Below are 17,385 nucleotides of genomic sequence, written 5' to 3' on the forward strand. Positions count from 1 at the left end.
CAGGGAAGTGGGAAAGCAAAACGCACAAATTAAATCAAGTATATTGAATGAAATTACGTTCACTAACTCGACTGATAAGCTGATAACCCAGCAATTCTTAAAGCAGTGGATTATCCTGCGCCGTCCATATAGAGAACAAAGGCCGAAAGGGTGAACAGGAATTATCTGTTGTGGGGTAAGACTAAAATTTCGTTTTTTAGTTTTTCGTTTAGCTCTCGTCGACTAACTTAGACAGTAACTAAACTAACTAACTTAACCAAATCGTTTCTGTTCTTTCTGATGATTGATTGATTTGATATGGCAAATCAACCGTGACTAAAACCGGAACGGTACTCAAGTACTCATGAGTCCGTCAATGCATCTGAGCTTTATTGAATTGAAAAGTTTAAAATGTTGTAGGGCCTAAAAAGACAATCAAAAAGTGATGTCCTATTTTTCTTGATGAATTCTGTAGTAGTAGGATTGGTTGGTGAGAAAGGAATACCATTGTATTTTGTATTCATTTATAATCTAATAATTTAGGCCAATTAGGTAATATGCAAAATTGGTATTCACGATTTTTAAAACATTTACATTCCCATATCAAATTGATTTTATTATAAGGTCTTTGATAATGAAATGATAGATTAGAATCAAAATAATGAAAAATGGGTCTAACTGCAGTTGTCAAATATTAAATCTTTCTAATCATTTTGGCCATCTGTTATTAGTTCTGGGTGTTGCTTTGTCTAACTTAAGCTATCTTCTAGTAGTTTTCTCTACTTTAGAGGCCATTATAGCGGGTCATCCTTATTACCGAGATGACGTATTTTACCGAGATGAACCGAGACGAACCGAGATGAAATGAAATATAGCATATTTATTTATTCCTTATCGATTTTAACACTTGAAATCATGTTATATCAGTAATAAATACCTTTTAGAGTCATATTTTACATATTTTTTTTATTAAAAAAAATTTTGACTTCAAATACGTAAACTCGGTTAGCAATGAAATTTCATTGAATTTGATTGATCGACGATCTCATCTCGGTAAAGTTAAGTTATTTTTCTACAAAAATATCCGACAAAATATGTAAAATATGACTCCAGCAGGCATTTATTACTGATATAATATGATTTCAATTGTTAAAATCGATAAGGAATAAATAAATATGTTATATTTCATTTCATCTCGGTTGATCTCGGTAAAATACGTCATCTCGGTAATAAGGATGACCGATTATAGCCTACACTTCAGGATCCAGTGCCGCAATGGTCATCAGTGGCAGTGAATTAAAATCAATTACATCTAATAAAACTTGAATTTTTCGAATAGTTGAATTCCAAAATTGTTGAATAATCAAACTTACTTTCTTTTTGAGAATGGGAAAAAAAGGAACTGGAATGAACTGTTGAAAATCACAAAGTTGTGGAACTGGATCCAGAACATCCATAGTAACTAGGCCTGTACTTTGACTGATCAGGTCGAACCTTTCATTGGCTAACCCTTTCAGTGCATATACACCGGCAGTGCGGTGTATTAATCAGCGTTTTACTTTGCTTGTACACGGCGATACACCGCATTGCGGTGTGTAACAATGCTGTTATTATAAGATTAGTTTTTGTCTGTATTGAAAGATGGCAGCACTTGTCAAACATGATGAACTAAGATAAAAACCCACTATCTACAGGTTAAAAGAATTTAAAGACAAGAATTAATTTATTCAATCTAAAATTTATACAAGACACGACGTTTCGATCTCACCCTAGAGATCATCGTCAGGTGAGATCGAAACGTCGTGTATTCTATATATTTTAGATTGAATAAATTAATTCTTGTTTTTAAATTCTTTTAATCTGTAGATAGTGGGTTTTTAATCTTATTATCCGTTCACCACGTTTGAGTGTGGTTATCATTCTATGATGAACTAACGGTACCGCTTAAAAGTGGCGTGTCAATATCAAACAGACTGGGGTGGAATTTCTGGGGTAAGTATAAATTTGATGGCATTGAAAGGGTTAATCTCTGCCTCTATGAATTATACATATTCTAATCTGCTCATATTTTCTATGTTGTATTTATCAATTTAGACTATGTCTACTCTATGCTTCACCGCTCACGTCCGGGACTAAGTCGTCGCTTGTACTAACCACACTTCTGTCCTAAAAACACTGTAAAGCACTACAACCGCACCACTTCTTATCGGGGCGGAAATTCTATTCGTTCGAAAATGGCCGAAATTCTTCGCGGAGGCGCGGGTGCTCGCGCCTCGGTGGTCGGAATACTGAGTCCAGTCGCTGATCATATCGGACTCCCCGTCGATAAGGTAGGTATAACAGTTCAACAAGCTGAACTGTCCAGGTCAACCCCGGCGTTTGAAATCGGGGCTAATTATTTAAAAAGAACCATATTTTCAGGGCCCTGCAATGCTCTGTGAGTATGGCCATTTCCTAGAACAGCAATGAAGGTATCTACTGCCTTGAACCACTTCAGACTTAAAATACTCCAATCAGCATTCTTTCAATTTTTTATTATCCGGACTTCACTCTACAATAGTAAATCTAGGGAGGCTGGTTCCAGGTTTTAGGTTCATTCATTCATTAAGATACTCCAGCACGCTTGCTTTCGCGATTCGTTTTTGGAAGGTGGGCGTGTGTGGTAAGAGAGGAAGAAAAAGAATTTCCCTAGAAAATTGAATTGATAATGATAAAAGAATTAATATATACATTTTAAAAACACTTAACAGGATTTCAGAATTCAAGGTTGTGTCACAGATACGGTACCAGCCTCCTGAAGGTGGATGGTGCCTGCTTGCAATTAGTCTGAGGAGTGTGGTTCCTGGCTGCAGGTTGTCTATAAAAGGGTGATTCTAGGCTGAAGATTGTCTGAAGGTTTGGTGGGTGGGTACTGACAGCAGAATGATACGCGCATTTGAGGCGCTCCCTTGAAAAAAAAAGTTAAGGTTTAATTTTGTTTTTGAAGCTATTTCCGTCGCACCAAATTAGTTGGTTCAAGGTGGGAAAATCGCTTAATGAATCATTTGAAATCCGTTTACACTTTTTATGAAGTTTAAATCAAATTTAGAAAAAGAATATCCAGTTTTATGTTTAAACTTATCTTCTGTTTTCATGTCACATTTATAGGCCTATATTCCGTCGCCAAATTCTATTGTCGTTACAAAGTTTTGTCGATAATTGAGGTCGACAAAAATCTGCTTAAATCTAATGAAAACAGTGTCGTTTTATGGAACTCGCCCTCGAAAACAACTGGATTTTTCCAGATTTTTAAATCTTATCTGATTCCGGCACAAAAGTTGAAGTCCAACTATTTAGTTTCTTACACGCCGTGAACCTAATAAACGTCAAATTCATAGAAATGTAACCAATCACAAGCTGCCATATGTATCAGACTTCCTAATTTAAAGCTTCGAACTGATATAAGTTTCGAACCTTTTATTGCAATTGTTTTAGAGGAAAATTATGATATCATTCGAAATGATATTGAAAACGGCCGATGTTGTTATTAGCTTAATGTGAGAATTAGATTTGGGGGATTTCAGATTTCTTAGCCCTTTCTGACTAATTAATACCCTATAGTGCTGGAGATAATTTGAAAATTTAAGAAATTCTTGCTTGGTGTGGTGTATCGCTAGTTACTAATATTTCACTATAATTGACAGGCACTGCCATCTTTCATTAGAGATAAAAATTAATTACACCTATATACCGCAGTGCGGTGTACTAGCAAAATCTATCACCGATTAATACTCCGCACTGAAATGGTTAAGGTGTACAGGGTTCAGTTTTATAGACCGTGACCCATGAGTTCTGCAGTTGTTCTGTTCCTGGGGTACAATGAGTCCATTTCAGTCAATATAAGGTTATACGCTTAGTTCATGATTTATAGGTGTGGAACCGGGCAGGCTATACTCCTTGCAATGAATTGAATTGACCCTCGAGTTAGGGTCCTGTAGATTTGTTTTTACCCACTTTTAAAGTTTCGGATTTAACTTATATTTGCGCGCTATGAAACTAGATAGATTTGATAGTTTTTATCCTCGCAAAAAAAATCATCAGGTTCCAAATTTGAGATCGACTCAGGAAGACATCAATCATTGACCTGAATGCCTTCTCTTGATGGCTATGAAGCACTTATGTCGTTATATTTCAAAAGAATATCTAGGCTATACCTACAATTATCAACAAAACTCTCCCTATTATTATTATTGAGAGCTTTACGGGAGTGAACTAGGTCGCATGCCTTTTGCATTGAAAAAGCCCTGAAAATACGTGTGATCAACATGTACTATCTAGTATTGTAGGTCTATATTACAGCAGTGCGTGCGCGTAGGCAGCTATATTGTAGTACATATATCTATAGCGGTATTCTTAATCTCTACGCGACACCACCGGTTTCCACGGACGAACATCTAGATATTGTTGTAAAATACCGGTTTTATACGTGCGCGTGCATAGTTAGAGTTGCCACTCATTTACATTTTGACCGAGCTATAGGTTGTTACGTCCTACTCGAGTCATTTGTTCGCTACCGTACGACGGATTACGGTAAAATATGATCCACGATAATCGGAATTACATTCCGTATTTGGCTGGCACGGGACTACTGACACCGATCGGGGACTTTTTCGGATTGAAACAATATCAGGTAGGCCTTACGCATTAACCTCCAGGGGTAAAGTATGATGCGTGTATTAGAATTGTATCATACTATGTATAGAGGATGTACATATGCGATGTAGGCAAACCCGGTAGCCTGTGTGTATTGCTAATCCCGGTATGTACCATATAGCCTATGCACAGACTCACTGTCCAATACTGAATGAGAGGTTGCAAAATACAGTAGACTCTGTCTCTTAATGCCATGAAGTTGAAATCGGTAAAATTCTACCTAGAGTTGGTGCCAAATACTAAGTAAGAGTTTGTGAAATACAGTGGTCTCTGTCTCTTTCTGCGGTAAAGTTGAAACTCGTAGAATTCTACCCGGAGTTGGTGTCACATACTGTGAGAAATACAGTAGACTCTGGGTCTTTCTGTGAATGAACGTTGAAACTGGTAAAATTCTAGCCTAAGTTCGTGTCAAGTGCTGAGTAAAAGTTTATGAAATACAGTAGACTCTGTCTCTTACTGTCATAAAGTTGAAACTGGTAAAATTCTACCCCGATTTGATGTTAAATACAGAGTGAGAGTTTTGTGAAATACAGTAGACTCTGTCTTTTACTGCCATATAGTTGAAACTGGTAAAATTCTACCCCAAGTTGTCAGGTACTAGGTAAGAGTTTGTGAAATACAGTAGACTCTGTCTCTTACTGCGGTAAAGTTGAAACTGGTAAAATTCTACCCCGATTTGGTGTCAAATACAGAGTGAAAGTTTGTGAAATACAGTAAAATCCGTCTCTTACTACGGTTAAGTAAAGACTCATAAAATTCTACCACGAGTTTGTGTCAAGTACTGAGTAAGAGTTTGTGAAATACAGTAGAATCTGTCTCTTACTGCGGTAAAGTTGAAACTGGTAAAATTCTACCCCGATTTGGTGTCAAATACAGAGTGAAAGTTTGTGAAATACAGTAGAATCTGTCTCTTACTGTGGAGACTAGAGTTGTCTCATCGGTATCGAGAAGGTACCGGAGACCAACCAGGCATTAAAGAGCGCAAATTCTCGCTCTGCTTAAATGCATTTGACAGCTGGTCTAATGGCTGTTTAGTTCGTATAGACGTAATAATCCAGACGCGCATTTCGTTTTTGCCTCGTTTAAAAAAACAGTAACACATGTTAAACGTCAAATAGAATGGAATAATGCGATTAATGTCCGGGCGCTTTCATTTGAATAATAGGTACGACTTAGAGACCGAATTTCATATACAATGATACAATTTCACGAATAAAAGATACGAAAAAAAAGTATAGCGTTTTGTTGTCAACTTAAATGAAGGCGTATCTATACCCTTTTGTATTGATAGAATTGGAAATTTTCCTATCGGGGTTCTGGTAAAAAATTTGTTTATGCAGGAATGAGTCAAAAATAATTCGATGCCTTCAAATTATTGTTACGGTAGTTACAAATACGGGGGGGGGGGAATCTTGGAAATGCGAGAGGCCGGGTTCCAGAAGATAAGAAAAGGCATATCTCAGATAAAACAGCCCGATCGTATTAGATACCTCGGTATTAGATATTTTGAAGGAATCAACTCGAAAATGATGCAATTTCTCTGAGAGGATGTGTGTCAAATTTGTGGGCTTTCACGACCTCCGTCTTAGCAAAAAAGGACAACCTCAATGGGAGGGCCCCTCGAGACCACTCCCGCTAAATCCACCCCTGAACTACCATACGTTTTGTCCGCTATAAAATACCATTATTGCGTGATTTAAGGAGAATTTCCCCTAATTTGTCCAGTAAAATGACGATTATTATGTTACAAATGTCGATCTTCTCATTCTCGATTTAACTTCAATGATTGAGTAAAATACGATTATAAACAGTTGCATGAAACTGCGTCCAAGTCTTAAGCCGGGCGCACACCTTTGCGATCATCGCGTCATCGTATCATCGCATGCGATGACATGAGGAAAATCGCATCATCACCTTTGCGATTTTTATGAGGGCCTCGAGTTGGATTCAATCACGTGACTGAGCCGCCATTTTGAACATCACGTGATTGCTTCATCCTCAATTCTGATTGGCTACTAAAAATTTTCCTTCGGAAAACCGACAGCGTAGCCCGCACAGCTTTACGATTTTCATCTCACGGAAAATCGCATGCGAAAATATCAAACAAGTTTTATTTGTTGCGATGAAGCGATGAAATCGGCCCCGGATGCCACCGCATCATACCTTTTTGATGATGCGATAAAACCATGCGATGAAGCGATTATATACGATCAATCGCAAAGGTGTGCGCCGGGCTTTACGAAATTCAGGCTATAAAACTAGCCTCAGAAGACCTCCAAATTTGCGCGCGTATTTGTTACTGCGAACATATCCCACCTAACAACTCTACTAACAGCTTTATATAGGCACATTCGCGAGAATGTTACTGATAATGAATAATTGAAAAAAAGATATTCTTTGTCGTTTTAGGTGAACTTCTTGACGTGTCAATTCTTGGCGTTGTTGCTCAGTTACCCATTGCGTTCGGTTTTGAGTCCGTTGAAAACGTCGTCTAACGCACGCCTAGCGTATGAACTGTTCGTGGGGTTGTTTTTATGCACATTCTGTTTCGGATAGTAAGTTCACACATTTACATCTTAAATGATACGTCTCTACGAGATATCTCAGTCGGTGTTGATAGTTTCAAACCGGTTTCTTTGAAGTATTTTGAAGTATCTCACAGTTGCATTCGGTATAGCACCACAACAGTACTTGAACAGTCCCAGCGTATTAAACCTACGATGCCTTGATTCCTTAAATACCCCTTATAAACTATCTATGCTTTTAAAGTTGCTTGAAACTCCTTTAATTTGAGCAAAATTGCGAGGATTTTTTCTTTACCCAATTACTGAATTAGAAATTAAGTTTAGTTAGTGTAAAGGTTAAGATTTGCTTACAAAGCCACGGAATTAACGGTGTTACTGAAAAGAACAGTTCTGATTTAGAATCTACAGTAATTGGGTCATGAAAGTGATGCAGACACTTCCTTGAAATTTTCTCCTTTAAAACTCTTTGAATACTCCTTACATCCAGGATTGACTGACACTGTTTTATAGAGACCATATGATTGATATCTCTCATCGAATTTGGCAACTAGCTATAAGCTCTAACTGAAACTATGAGATATCTCGAAGTGGCATCTGGTATATAGCACAGGACCTGAGAGATACCTCGAAAAGTTCCAGCTCTAGAACGGATTTAAAGTTCTCAAAGTGGCGCTTCTTATACGTCCTGATTGTTATAGAAGAGATTCATGCGATAGCTGATGTTTCATTTGCAGATCAGAAAAAAAATCAATCCTTCTTTTACATCTATGTTTTCAGTCAAATAATCCATTTGATAATATTGAGCACAACATGTTTGTTGATATTGAAGTATTACCCCGGGCGACATTACAGACATTTGATAGTGTTCGCGTTCGCAATGCTGTACCTGGCGGTCACTCATATACACCGGCAGGTCTACGACTACGGCGGATACACCATGGACATATCGGGGTAAGTTCGTAGAATGGCTGATCGTAATTTTGCTGGAATTGTTGATGTTATTGAGAATGAGATTGGTGGCTATGGGGGTTGTGGTAATTTCACCGAATGTTCGAATTTGTCAGGGTATTTTTGCTTTAAAAAAAGGTCGGGGAATTTTGCAAAAATAAAAGGAGCTAGAAGTTAGGGAAAAGTCTGGAAAATGAGAAGCGCAGTGGCGGCCGAGTGGGTAAAGCCGCCAGTGACAGGTCCTGTCAATCCAAGGTTTATGGGCTCAACTCCTGGTGGCGACAGAGTTTCTTGGTCGAAGGTTCGTCTCCGGTCTCCCTCCCCCACCCCATTGAGAAAATAAAACATCGAACCCACTGATAATGCTTTGCATGGCGCTCAGTGGGTTGAGGGAATTTAAAAAGAAAAAAAAAGCCATCGAAAACGAGAAGATCATGGCTCTTCAAAGATAAGTCACTGTCTAATTCAGTTGACAAATTCATTAAGTTTTTGAAAACAACTTCTAGATTCGAGATGGAACGTTATCATGCTTTTACAGTTTTTCATCAATATTGTTGGTTTTATTTGTCATGAGATCACTTCTTAAGTAGCTAATCATAATACACTCAATCTTTGAAGTCATCGAGAATGAGAACGTTATCGTATGTAGTTGATATGTAACAGATAAAGCGATGTAAGTGAGACCGGGTATTTATACAAGGTGTGTCTGCGGAGAAGTGATCGTACTGATTACTGTACTGATGTTTCTGCGTATATTTCCAGGCCTCTGATGGTGATGGTTCAACGCGTCACGAGTTTTTCGTTCAGCGTCCACGACGGAACGATCCCCGATGAGAAACTATCCGCCGTTCAGAAACAGAGAGCTGTTCGGTAATTAACGATTAAACATAATTGATCAGATTACTTCGGACTACTATTGCCGTCACCCGGTGGATCCTCACTTGCCTCAATGCTTTCGTTGCGTCTACACTGTAGTGCAGTGTACATCAGTGATGGACTTAGCTAGTACACTGTATCACAATGTATTGATGTTATTAGTAGCCAACATGTCAACCCTTTCAATTGTGACTTATTGATACACGAACGTGCTGGAGATAATTTGAAAATTTTTGAATGACAGGCAAACCCCTTTAGTGTGTCTGCCACAGTGTATCATTAAAATTGTTTGACAGGAACTGCCATCTTTCAATAGTGATAAAAAGCTTATTGCTAATAACATCAAAACACTGCTATGCAGTGTACTAACAAAATCAATCACTGATTTATACTCGGCAGTGCGCTGAAAGGTTACATTGATATCAAAACAATTGACAATGCTTAACGGTTTTGATTTTAATACCATCGCAGTGGTCCATCATATCTACACCTTTCCGGTTATTAATGACCTGACTGGTAGAGGGTTAATTTCAAACATTGCGAAATGTTATTTTGTAGAACATTCCCGAGCGTGTTGACGTACTATAGTTATCTGATGTTCTTCCAAGCGATCATGTGCGGGCCGTTCGTTTTCTACGACGATTATATGGGGTTCATTCACGGCTCGAAAGGCCCGAAAAAGCCGTCGCTGCCAGCGACGCTGCAGCAACAAAATGGGGTTGATTCACACGGTTCTGTACCCGAACAGACTGAACCAGCTCCCGGGGTAAGTCGAGCAAAACCTGGACGGGATGGCCACAGATCTCTGGAGAACTCAGTTAATCAGAGAAAATCAGGGAAAATGGATGGAATTTTGATATTATATATGCTATTACCATAGTTTCGATCATATTGAGCGCATGTTTCTTTAGCAGTTGGTGATTCATGAAAATTAATATTTTCAAACAAAAAAATTTCTCCCATTCAGCTGCAGCCAATTTGGTGAAAATCAGGGAAAACTCAGGGAATTAGTAAATGGGGGTTAAGTGGCCGACCAGATGGGTTTTAAGTTCCTCCTAAATATTTCAGCTAAATCTTACCGATCTGTAAATAATTTGAAAGTGGGATTGGTAAGGCCTGGTTTGGGACCTGATTTAACTGGGACGGGTCTCGAAATTTAGAGTTAAGCTTTAAATAGGTGCTCAGCCTGGTTCTAGGAGTATCTTAGATTTATCTCGTTATTCCAGGGAGTGGTCGCGAGGAAGTTGTTGGTGTCAGTCGTTTGTGGGTTGGTTACGTTGGCCTTAGCTCCCAGTTATCCCGCCGAGTCGCTTACACGTAAGTCCGCGCGCGCAATTTTTTCTCGCAAGAACATTCCAGTAGCTTTTCAGATTTAGCGAACGATGAAAGAATGAACCAACTTTCATTCTTTAACTAATCAATTTCCAGTTAAATCGACGTCATCATGACTTTATTTCAAAAGTTGCCCAAAAATTATAAGAACTGATCACATAAGTTGACTGGTGTAGACTGGTATTAATCGCAGAATTCCGTTATGAAACCAACAGTTGATGATTTAACCATTGATTCCGGTAGTTTGAAGTTATGACTAAACTTACTCATCGGAGAAGTGAAAATAACAATGCTATACAGTAATTCGGGATGTAGTTGTTACGAAGTAAGGTTAGGGGCAGGAACTAAGTTACAGGTAAGACAATAGATACATGAAAAATCTCAATATCTAATCATTTTTTATTCCCGTTCTCAGGTCCTTCGTTTAATGAGATGAGTTTCATTGGTAAATTATGGCATATGCACGTAGTTTTGCTAATGGCGCGGATGAAATACTATTTTGCCTGGACCATGGGTATGTACAAAATAGAAAACGATAAGTATGAAATTCTTCACAAAAAAAAGCTGATGGCTGCCTCCAGTAATCACCCTATGACGTCACCAAATTGCTCCCTACACCTATCTATGACTGCGACATTATCAAGCTTCCATAGGCCTATCCACGCCATTCCAGAAAAGATGAGGGCTTAATACCTTCCCCATATGACATCATCGTCAAATTTCCATAGACCTATGCCCTTCCATTCCAGAGAATGTCAAAAAGCCCTCTAATTCCATCATGTGTTTTTGACCATTGACTTTATTTAGATAAACCTAATGTATAAGTATATCTGAGAAAATACAGTTAAATTCTTACAAAGCACCAAAACAAATTCAAGGTAGCAAAAAGGTAGACGAAAAGCCGAATCAGTGGTTACAAGATTCATCACAAATACTGTGAAAAAGGAAAATTTCTGTTTTCTTTTTTAATAGGTTCCTTCGTGATGGTGTGCTTTAATACGATTCCAAAGTGCTCTGACTAGTATGGGGTCATTCATTTATTACGTACGCATTAGGGGAGGGGGAACGGGTCAGTGCAATTGCATACTGTAATGCTTAATGTATATGAAAAAATGGCCCATTTTGCGTACAGAGGGGAAGGGGGTTGAAAAATTCAAATTTTATGCGTACGTAATAAATGAATGATCCCTATGATAGAGACTGCGACTATTACCGTAATGTTTCTAATGTTTCAATCGATTTGTTTCAAGCTGAAGCTGTCTGTCACAACGCTGGATTAGGCTTCAATGGTTACGATTCTTCCGGTAAACAGCGCTGGGATCTTATCGATAATGTCGATATCAAACAAGTCGAGGTGAGAAACAGAAGAAATGATCGTCAAATGATGGTCGTAGCCTGGCGCCTGGATCGCCGAATCCCTCTGAGACATTCCGATACTTTTCCACGTTTCTTCTAAATTTCTGATTATCCGTGCTTCACACGATATTCAGCACTCCACTGAAGATATTTATTGAAAATGCAGGGGTTTATCTAGGAAATAGATAACCCCAAGTCTGGGCTCCAGCAGGAAAAAAGCATTTCTTGGATAAAGCTGCCTAACCTTTCAGTGCGTAGTAATATTGTAATATCCGAAAGTGCTGGGGATGATTTGAAGATTTTTGAAAATTCCGTCCCAGTGCGTTGAATATTAGGCATATCGGTTTAGTGTATCTACCCTGCAGAACGGTTTATTGTTAGTTACTAATATTTTACTTAGTTCAACAGTTGCTGCCATCTTTTAATAGGGATAAAAACTAATTATTAATACCATCAATACACTGCGATGTGTTCTATTGGTTAAGTCAATAACCAATTTATATACCGCGTAGATGCACTGAAATGGTTAAGATATTTTTTGAGAAATTTATTCGAAAAGATGCAAATTCTGATATAGGATGAGCGTCAAATTTGCAGGTTTTAACGATCTCTGGCTTGCCAACGAAAGGCAACCTCAATGGGAAGGCAGGGGTCCGAGAAGCAAGAACATCCCCCTTAAATCCACCCCTCAAATGAACTACTAGCACTAGACATTAGACATTTCATTATCAATGCAAAACGCTGACATTTTGCATTATTTTATCGGTGCGTTTCGTTTTTTCTCATCAATTTTCAGTTATCGACGAATTTAAAAGCTTTGATAGATGCCTGGAATATGGGAACGGCCAAATGGTTGCGGTTTATTGTTTACGATCGTTTGACGAAGTGGCGAACAACCGCCGTGCTATGCGTGAGCTCGGTTTGGCACGGATTCTATCCGGGATATTACCTCATGTTCATTAACGGTGGAATTCTAGGAATTACAGCACGAAAGGTCAGTCAATAGTCAGACTATAGATAGAGTCCTCTTGCCTCCGATCGTGGCTCTTGTCTGAAATGGTATTAAGATTGTTGTGTATGATTGAATTAGGGAGGATTGGAAATTTTAACTAGCATTACGCTAAACGACTTGAGTAGAAATGAATGGCGAATGATTGTTTTGGCACTGCAGTTCCCCTTTCATTAAGGCGTTCTTGCCTATCGAATCCTGTGATAACATCATCGTGATTATTGTTTTATTTCAGATGAGGCATCATTTCCGCTGGTATTTCCAAACGTCGAAATCAAAAAGAGTTTTCTACGACATTGTGACGTTTATTGTAACTCGTATGGCGATCGCGTATATAGCCTCGTCATTCATCCTTCTCGAGATAACGCCCAGTTTAGCCACCTTCAGGTCAGTAACTATGAAAATCACAGGTGGGGGAGGGTGATAGTTAGATGAATAATCTATATGGCTTCTGAGGGGCTATCCAGATAAGATTTCAGGTCAGTTAAATATCTAATGTAATCAATTTAAATAACTAATACAGTCACGCCCAATATACCAGATCTAACAGAGCAGAATGATTTTGGCGGTATAGATAGTATGGCGGTATATCGGGGGTGTTATACTGTGTATTTGTATAGAGGTGTACATTGAGAAAACCTGGTGGTACGCGGGGGTGGCAGTATATGGAAGGGTGGTATATCGGGGGTTGACTGTATAATCAAGGCTTCAGAGCGGCTGCCCAGGAAAGACCTACGATATCACCAAATTGTCTCTATAGGCTTTTCAGTAAAAGTGATTGCCTCCATAAATCTCTCTATGACATCGTGAAATTGCCTTGCATTTTCAGTCGAGATGGCTGCCTCCATAAATTCCCGTATGATATCATATACAGTAATTGACTTTGTATTTGCTTTCAGGTCGGTTTATTTCTGGGGTCATGTTGTCTCGTTGCCGCCATTTTTACTGCTGAGCGGACGAAAACATCCGCAGAAACCAACGTCGAATCACGCGCAGATGACAAAAAATCATACGCAGACGATTACAACGAATCACGCTCAGCAGACGACACCAGTGCCAGACGACAAAAAATCTTTATGAAAATGCGATTCATTAGTAGAATTAAAAATAACCAAAAATATTCATCGGCAACATCATCATTCTTCTCATCATCAACGTCATTAGAAAAAAGCGATTGTGTGATAAATATTGATACAGTTTTACAACGAAAAAGAGAAATTTTTAAACGGATTTTAAATACTGCAAAACACGTTTATAGAATCAACTGTTCTCAAGTTTGACACAAAATTTCTTAAAGATAATGCCACTCTATAAAACCCTTTAGTTTATTTATAATGTATATATTTACCGTTTATACGTAGATTCAAATCATGGAACCTGGGAACGTTATAAACCCCCGAATTGCTCAAAATATATTTCCAATCTATTCTTCTATTATAAGTTGGACTTATTTCTGATGCTTTTTGATTCAAATTCTTCCCTTGTTTTTATTAATCATAGACTTTTTATGCTTATTTTACTACATTATATTGTTCCATTATATACTTGACTTAAAATTCGGCCATTCTCGATACTAGAAAGAGGGAGATGGAGAAAAGTTACGAGTAAGCTGCTAGTTCTTGAAAAATAATTTCTTTTGATAATATGTTATGGTATTGTACCAGCAGCTGTGGGGAGTGAGGGGAAGGGGTAGTTGGGGGAGAACCACCATTTACTTGGTCCAAACGGGGAGTTGACTTCAGCCAACTTCAGACTGTGCAACTGGTCCCTGGGGCATTAGTTAAAACTGGTCTATAAGACTCTGATCTGAGGTACAAGTTGAAACTGGACCATAAACCATTACCTTGGTGTAAACTGTTAAAAGGGTCCATAAAACCATTGTTTATCAAAAGCTTTATTTGATAATCTATCAGTTGATTTACCAGGGGACAACTTAGTGTATCTAACCATTCCCTGCGAATTCCGATGAACTAAGTATGATAACATCTAGTAATTTGCATATCATTAGAATAATTTATCATATGATTTACATAGATGAAAGCAGAATATATATTTTTCTAATAATCGTTAGCCTTCCACGTCGCGTAGACGTGAGGAGGTTTGTGCTAGTCTATGTGCATTGTTCATTGAACTCATCGAGCTTGATTTACTGATTTGTGAAGGAGCCGTGTTAACCTACGGTGTCAATATGTGAACGTGAAGATGGATAGTACTTAGTAGGTTAATTAGATTTTATGAAAAGCTTTCGTTCCTATTCATCTGGTAAATGAATGATCCCGGTTGTCAATGATGAATTAGTCTGGTAAACTCATTTACCTAATGATGTCATATACTGGTAAGGATTTTCCGATTTTTCACATTGGCAAATACTAGGGATAGAAGATCTTTTTTTTATTTTTCCAGTTTGAGTGGATAACCGAGTAGGCTACTGTACTATTCACTAGTAGCAAAAGCTTGTTCTTTCGATAAAATCTAGTTACCCTACAAAGTGCTACAGCAAACCTCACCTAACTCGGATAAACTGGAACTGGTAGAAACAGGTCCAAATTAAATGAAAATCCAGGTTATGGGTTGAAAAATGTGTTAGTAAAATCAGAAAATTATTTTGTTGTCCGAGTAAGTCAAAAGTACATGTTGGCGAGGTTCACTGTATCTGTCCTTATGTTTACTTAATTAACTGTAATTGTTAATTAATTCGATATCACCATCAATATGCCTACATCTATGAAGTGTTCCCATTGGGTGTTCTATTTTTAATTATCAATTTTGAAAACTGTTGCGTCAAATGTGCTTACCCGATACACGCATATGTGCTGCTATTTTATTAACGTTTAACGATCGAGATTTTTGTGGAGGTGTTTGTATTTCGAAGCTTTGCAATAAGGGCTGAAAACGCTTGGAGCTAAACATGGACGTTTTACGTCCAGGCAGCTGTACAGTCATGGCTTAGATTTATTACCAGCCGAAGACAGTCTTAGTTCAATAGTTAGGGCTAACTTAAGATTTAAGACCATTTTTGGACGTAAGTCACGACTGTGCAACTTGGCCCATAAGCTGAGCAAGTTATATGTACTGCAGAGCGCAGCCCGCGCGAAGCAAATTATTTTAAAAGTTATGTACTGAGCAAGACGATAAACTCTGAGCTCTGTGCTTAGCAATATGGTAACGCTTGATTCTTAGAAAGTGTTCAACTCGTCTTTGTGCTTTATGTTCGATGTTAAATGGCTGGAAAATCAAAAATTATATTTTTGTTCATAGATATTTTACATAAACGGATCGATAAAATAATTCATGAATTACTATTATTTGTGATATTGGGTCCAGCCAGCAGAACCTGCTCGGTTTAGGAACCAAAATTTGGAATTATTTATTCAATTCATAAACATCGAATAAACTGACTTTTGAAATAATTGAAATGGCTTTCGTTTCTTTATTTCATTGGAGTTAGTTTCCAAACCACCCTGGCAATCGAGGATAGGATATATTCTGTTCGGTAGACTCGGAACAGACATGGCTCACAGTGGCAAGAAGTCCTCAATCCCTTTATTCTACAATTCGCCCGTGTGATCTGATATCTGGAAGCAGCATCTCCAAAAAATCGTTCAAAACTAACGCTAGAATTCCTAGAATCTGATGATCCGCGTACCTTTTTGGGCCCAAGTGTAGGCTCCGGTAGTTCCAGGACGAATCACATGTTATTTTCATCCGCACTTCAGTATGTGCGCAGATGACTGGATGACTTTGATAACTGGTCCACTGGGTGATTAGATTACTGGACAACTGGATCACTGGTTCAATAGGTGAAGTCGCTGATGGTGATTATGATGATGATGATGGCGGAGAAGGTGGTGATGGTGATGATGGTGATGGAATTGATAGTCATGAGGATGGATATGGTGGTGCTGATGATGATGCCGGAGAAGATAGATACATGTACATATAGTGGTGACGATGATGCTGGAGAAGGTGATGCTGAAGATGACCGTGGTGATGAAGGTGATGGTACAGATGGTGGAGACGGTGGTAATGATGGAAGTGATGCTGGTGGTGGAGATAATGATGATGGTGGTGATAGCTAATCGTACAGTCCTCCAGTCATCCAGTCTCCCAGTATACCAAGTTACCTGTGTACAGTCGGTAGGTCTTCGAATCACGTCAAATGAAGAAATGATACAATAATAAAAGTATGGATTATGTTCCTACACCCTTGTACTATTACCCCGTATTCTATACTTGGGCCCTTTCCTGTTCCAAATCATTAAAAGACGGCGATCCAGCGCAGGGCTCCAGCTTGTAGGTTAGACGAGTGTCCTGCTTCTTACACATAGGTAGATAATCATCTTAGCGGAAAAAACTTCAATTCAAAAAAAGAATCTCTAGATATCTTGAATAGACCTTGTGTATCTCAAGTTCTCTGGTTTGAAAGATCATCTTAGCAGAACAATGCCACTAGTGATCAATATCTATTCATTTCAGAGATGCGTTGTTTTGGCTCCGAGGAAAATCTCTCCCTTGTTGAGATAAAACTGCTAGAATCCTACAAAACAATTGCCCATTTATACTGTAGCGTTTTTAACAACTAGAATAAAACTATGGTCGGAAATAGAGCTTATGTGAAATACATACCACGGGTTGGGATGGGATAACATGGTGTTGAATCTGTTTAGT

At 38.4% G+C, this 17,385-nt stretch overlaps 1 protein-coding gene across 4 annotated transcripts; it reads left to right on the top strand.

Moving 5' to 3' along the window:
- Positions 1-21: 21 nt before the first annotated feature.
- On the top strand, positions 22-16,111 carry LOC141909974 (lysophospholipid acyltransferase 6-like). 4 transcript variants are annotated; one of them, XM_074800660.1, is made up of 13 exons: positions 1,731-1,765; positions 1,846-1,971; positions 2,074-2,309; positions 7,081-7,226; positions 7,974-8,147; positions 8,907-9,014; positions 9,579-9,786; positions 10,247-10,337; positions 10,768-10,866; positions 11,603-11,706; positions 12,505-12,702; positions 12,953-13,104; positions 13,617-16,111. In XM_074800660.1, exons 3-13 carry the CDS (start codon positions 2,214-2,216, stop codon positions 13,795-13,797), a joined length of 1,557 nt encoding a protein of 518 aa, XP_074656761.1. In that variant the 5' UTR covers positions 1,731-1,765; positions 1,846-1,971; positions 2,074-2,213; the 3' UTR covers positions 13,798-16,111. The 4 variants fall into 4 exon arrangements, with proteins under 4 accessions (XP_074656762.1, XP_074656764.1, XP_074656761.1 ...); XM_074800661.1 differs by lacking the exons at positions 1,731-1,765; positions 1,846-1,971 and adding an exon at positions 22-175; XM_074800663.1 differs by lacking the exons at positions 1,731-1,765; positions 1,846-1,971; positions 2,074-2,309 and adding an exon at positions 23-175.
- The last annotated feature ends 1,274 nt before the right edge of the window (positions 16,112-17,385 follow it).

The sequence above is a fragment of the Tubulanus polymorphus genome, chromosome 8 (assembly GCF_964204645.1).
Source record: "Tubulanus polymorphus chromosome 8, tnTubPoly1.2, whole genome shotgun sequence".
Taxonomy (NCBI): domain Eukaryota; kingdom Metazoa; phylum Nemertea; class Palaeonemertea; order Tubulaniformes; family Tubulanidae; genus Tubulanus; species Tubulanus polymorphus.

What these genes read in the sequence shown, in the direction of transcription:
- LOC141909974 (XM_074800661.1), top strand. Translation starts at nt 2,214, where the DNA reads ATGGCCGAAATTCTTCGCGGAGGCGCGGGTGCTCGCGCCTCGGTGGTC. An exon ending in TGCACATTCTGTTTCGGATA is followed by an intron (nt 7,227 to 7,973) that starts GTAAGTTCACAC and finishes CTATGTTTTCAG; the next exon opens with TCAAATAATCCATTTGATAA. An exon ending in TCGATATCAAACAAGTCGAG is followed by an intron (nt 11,707 to 12,504) that starts GTGAGAAACAGA and finishes ATCAATTTTCAG; the next exon opens with TTATCGACGAATTTAAAAGC.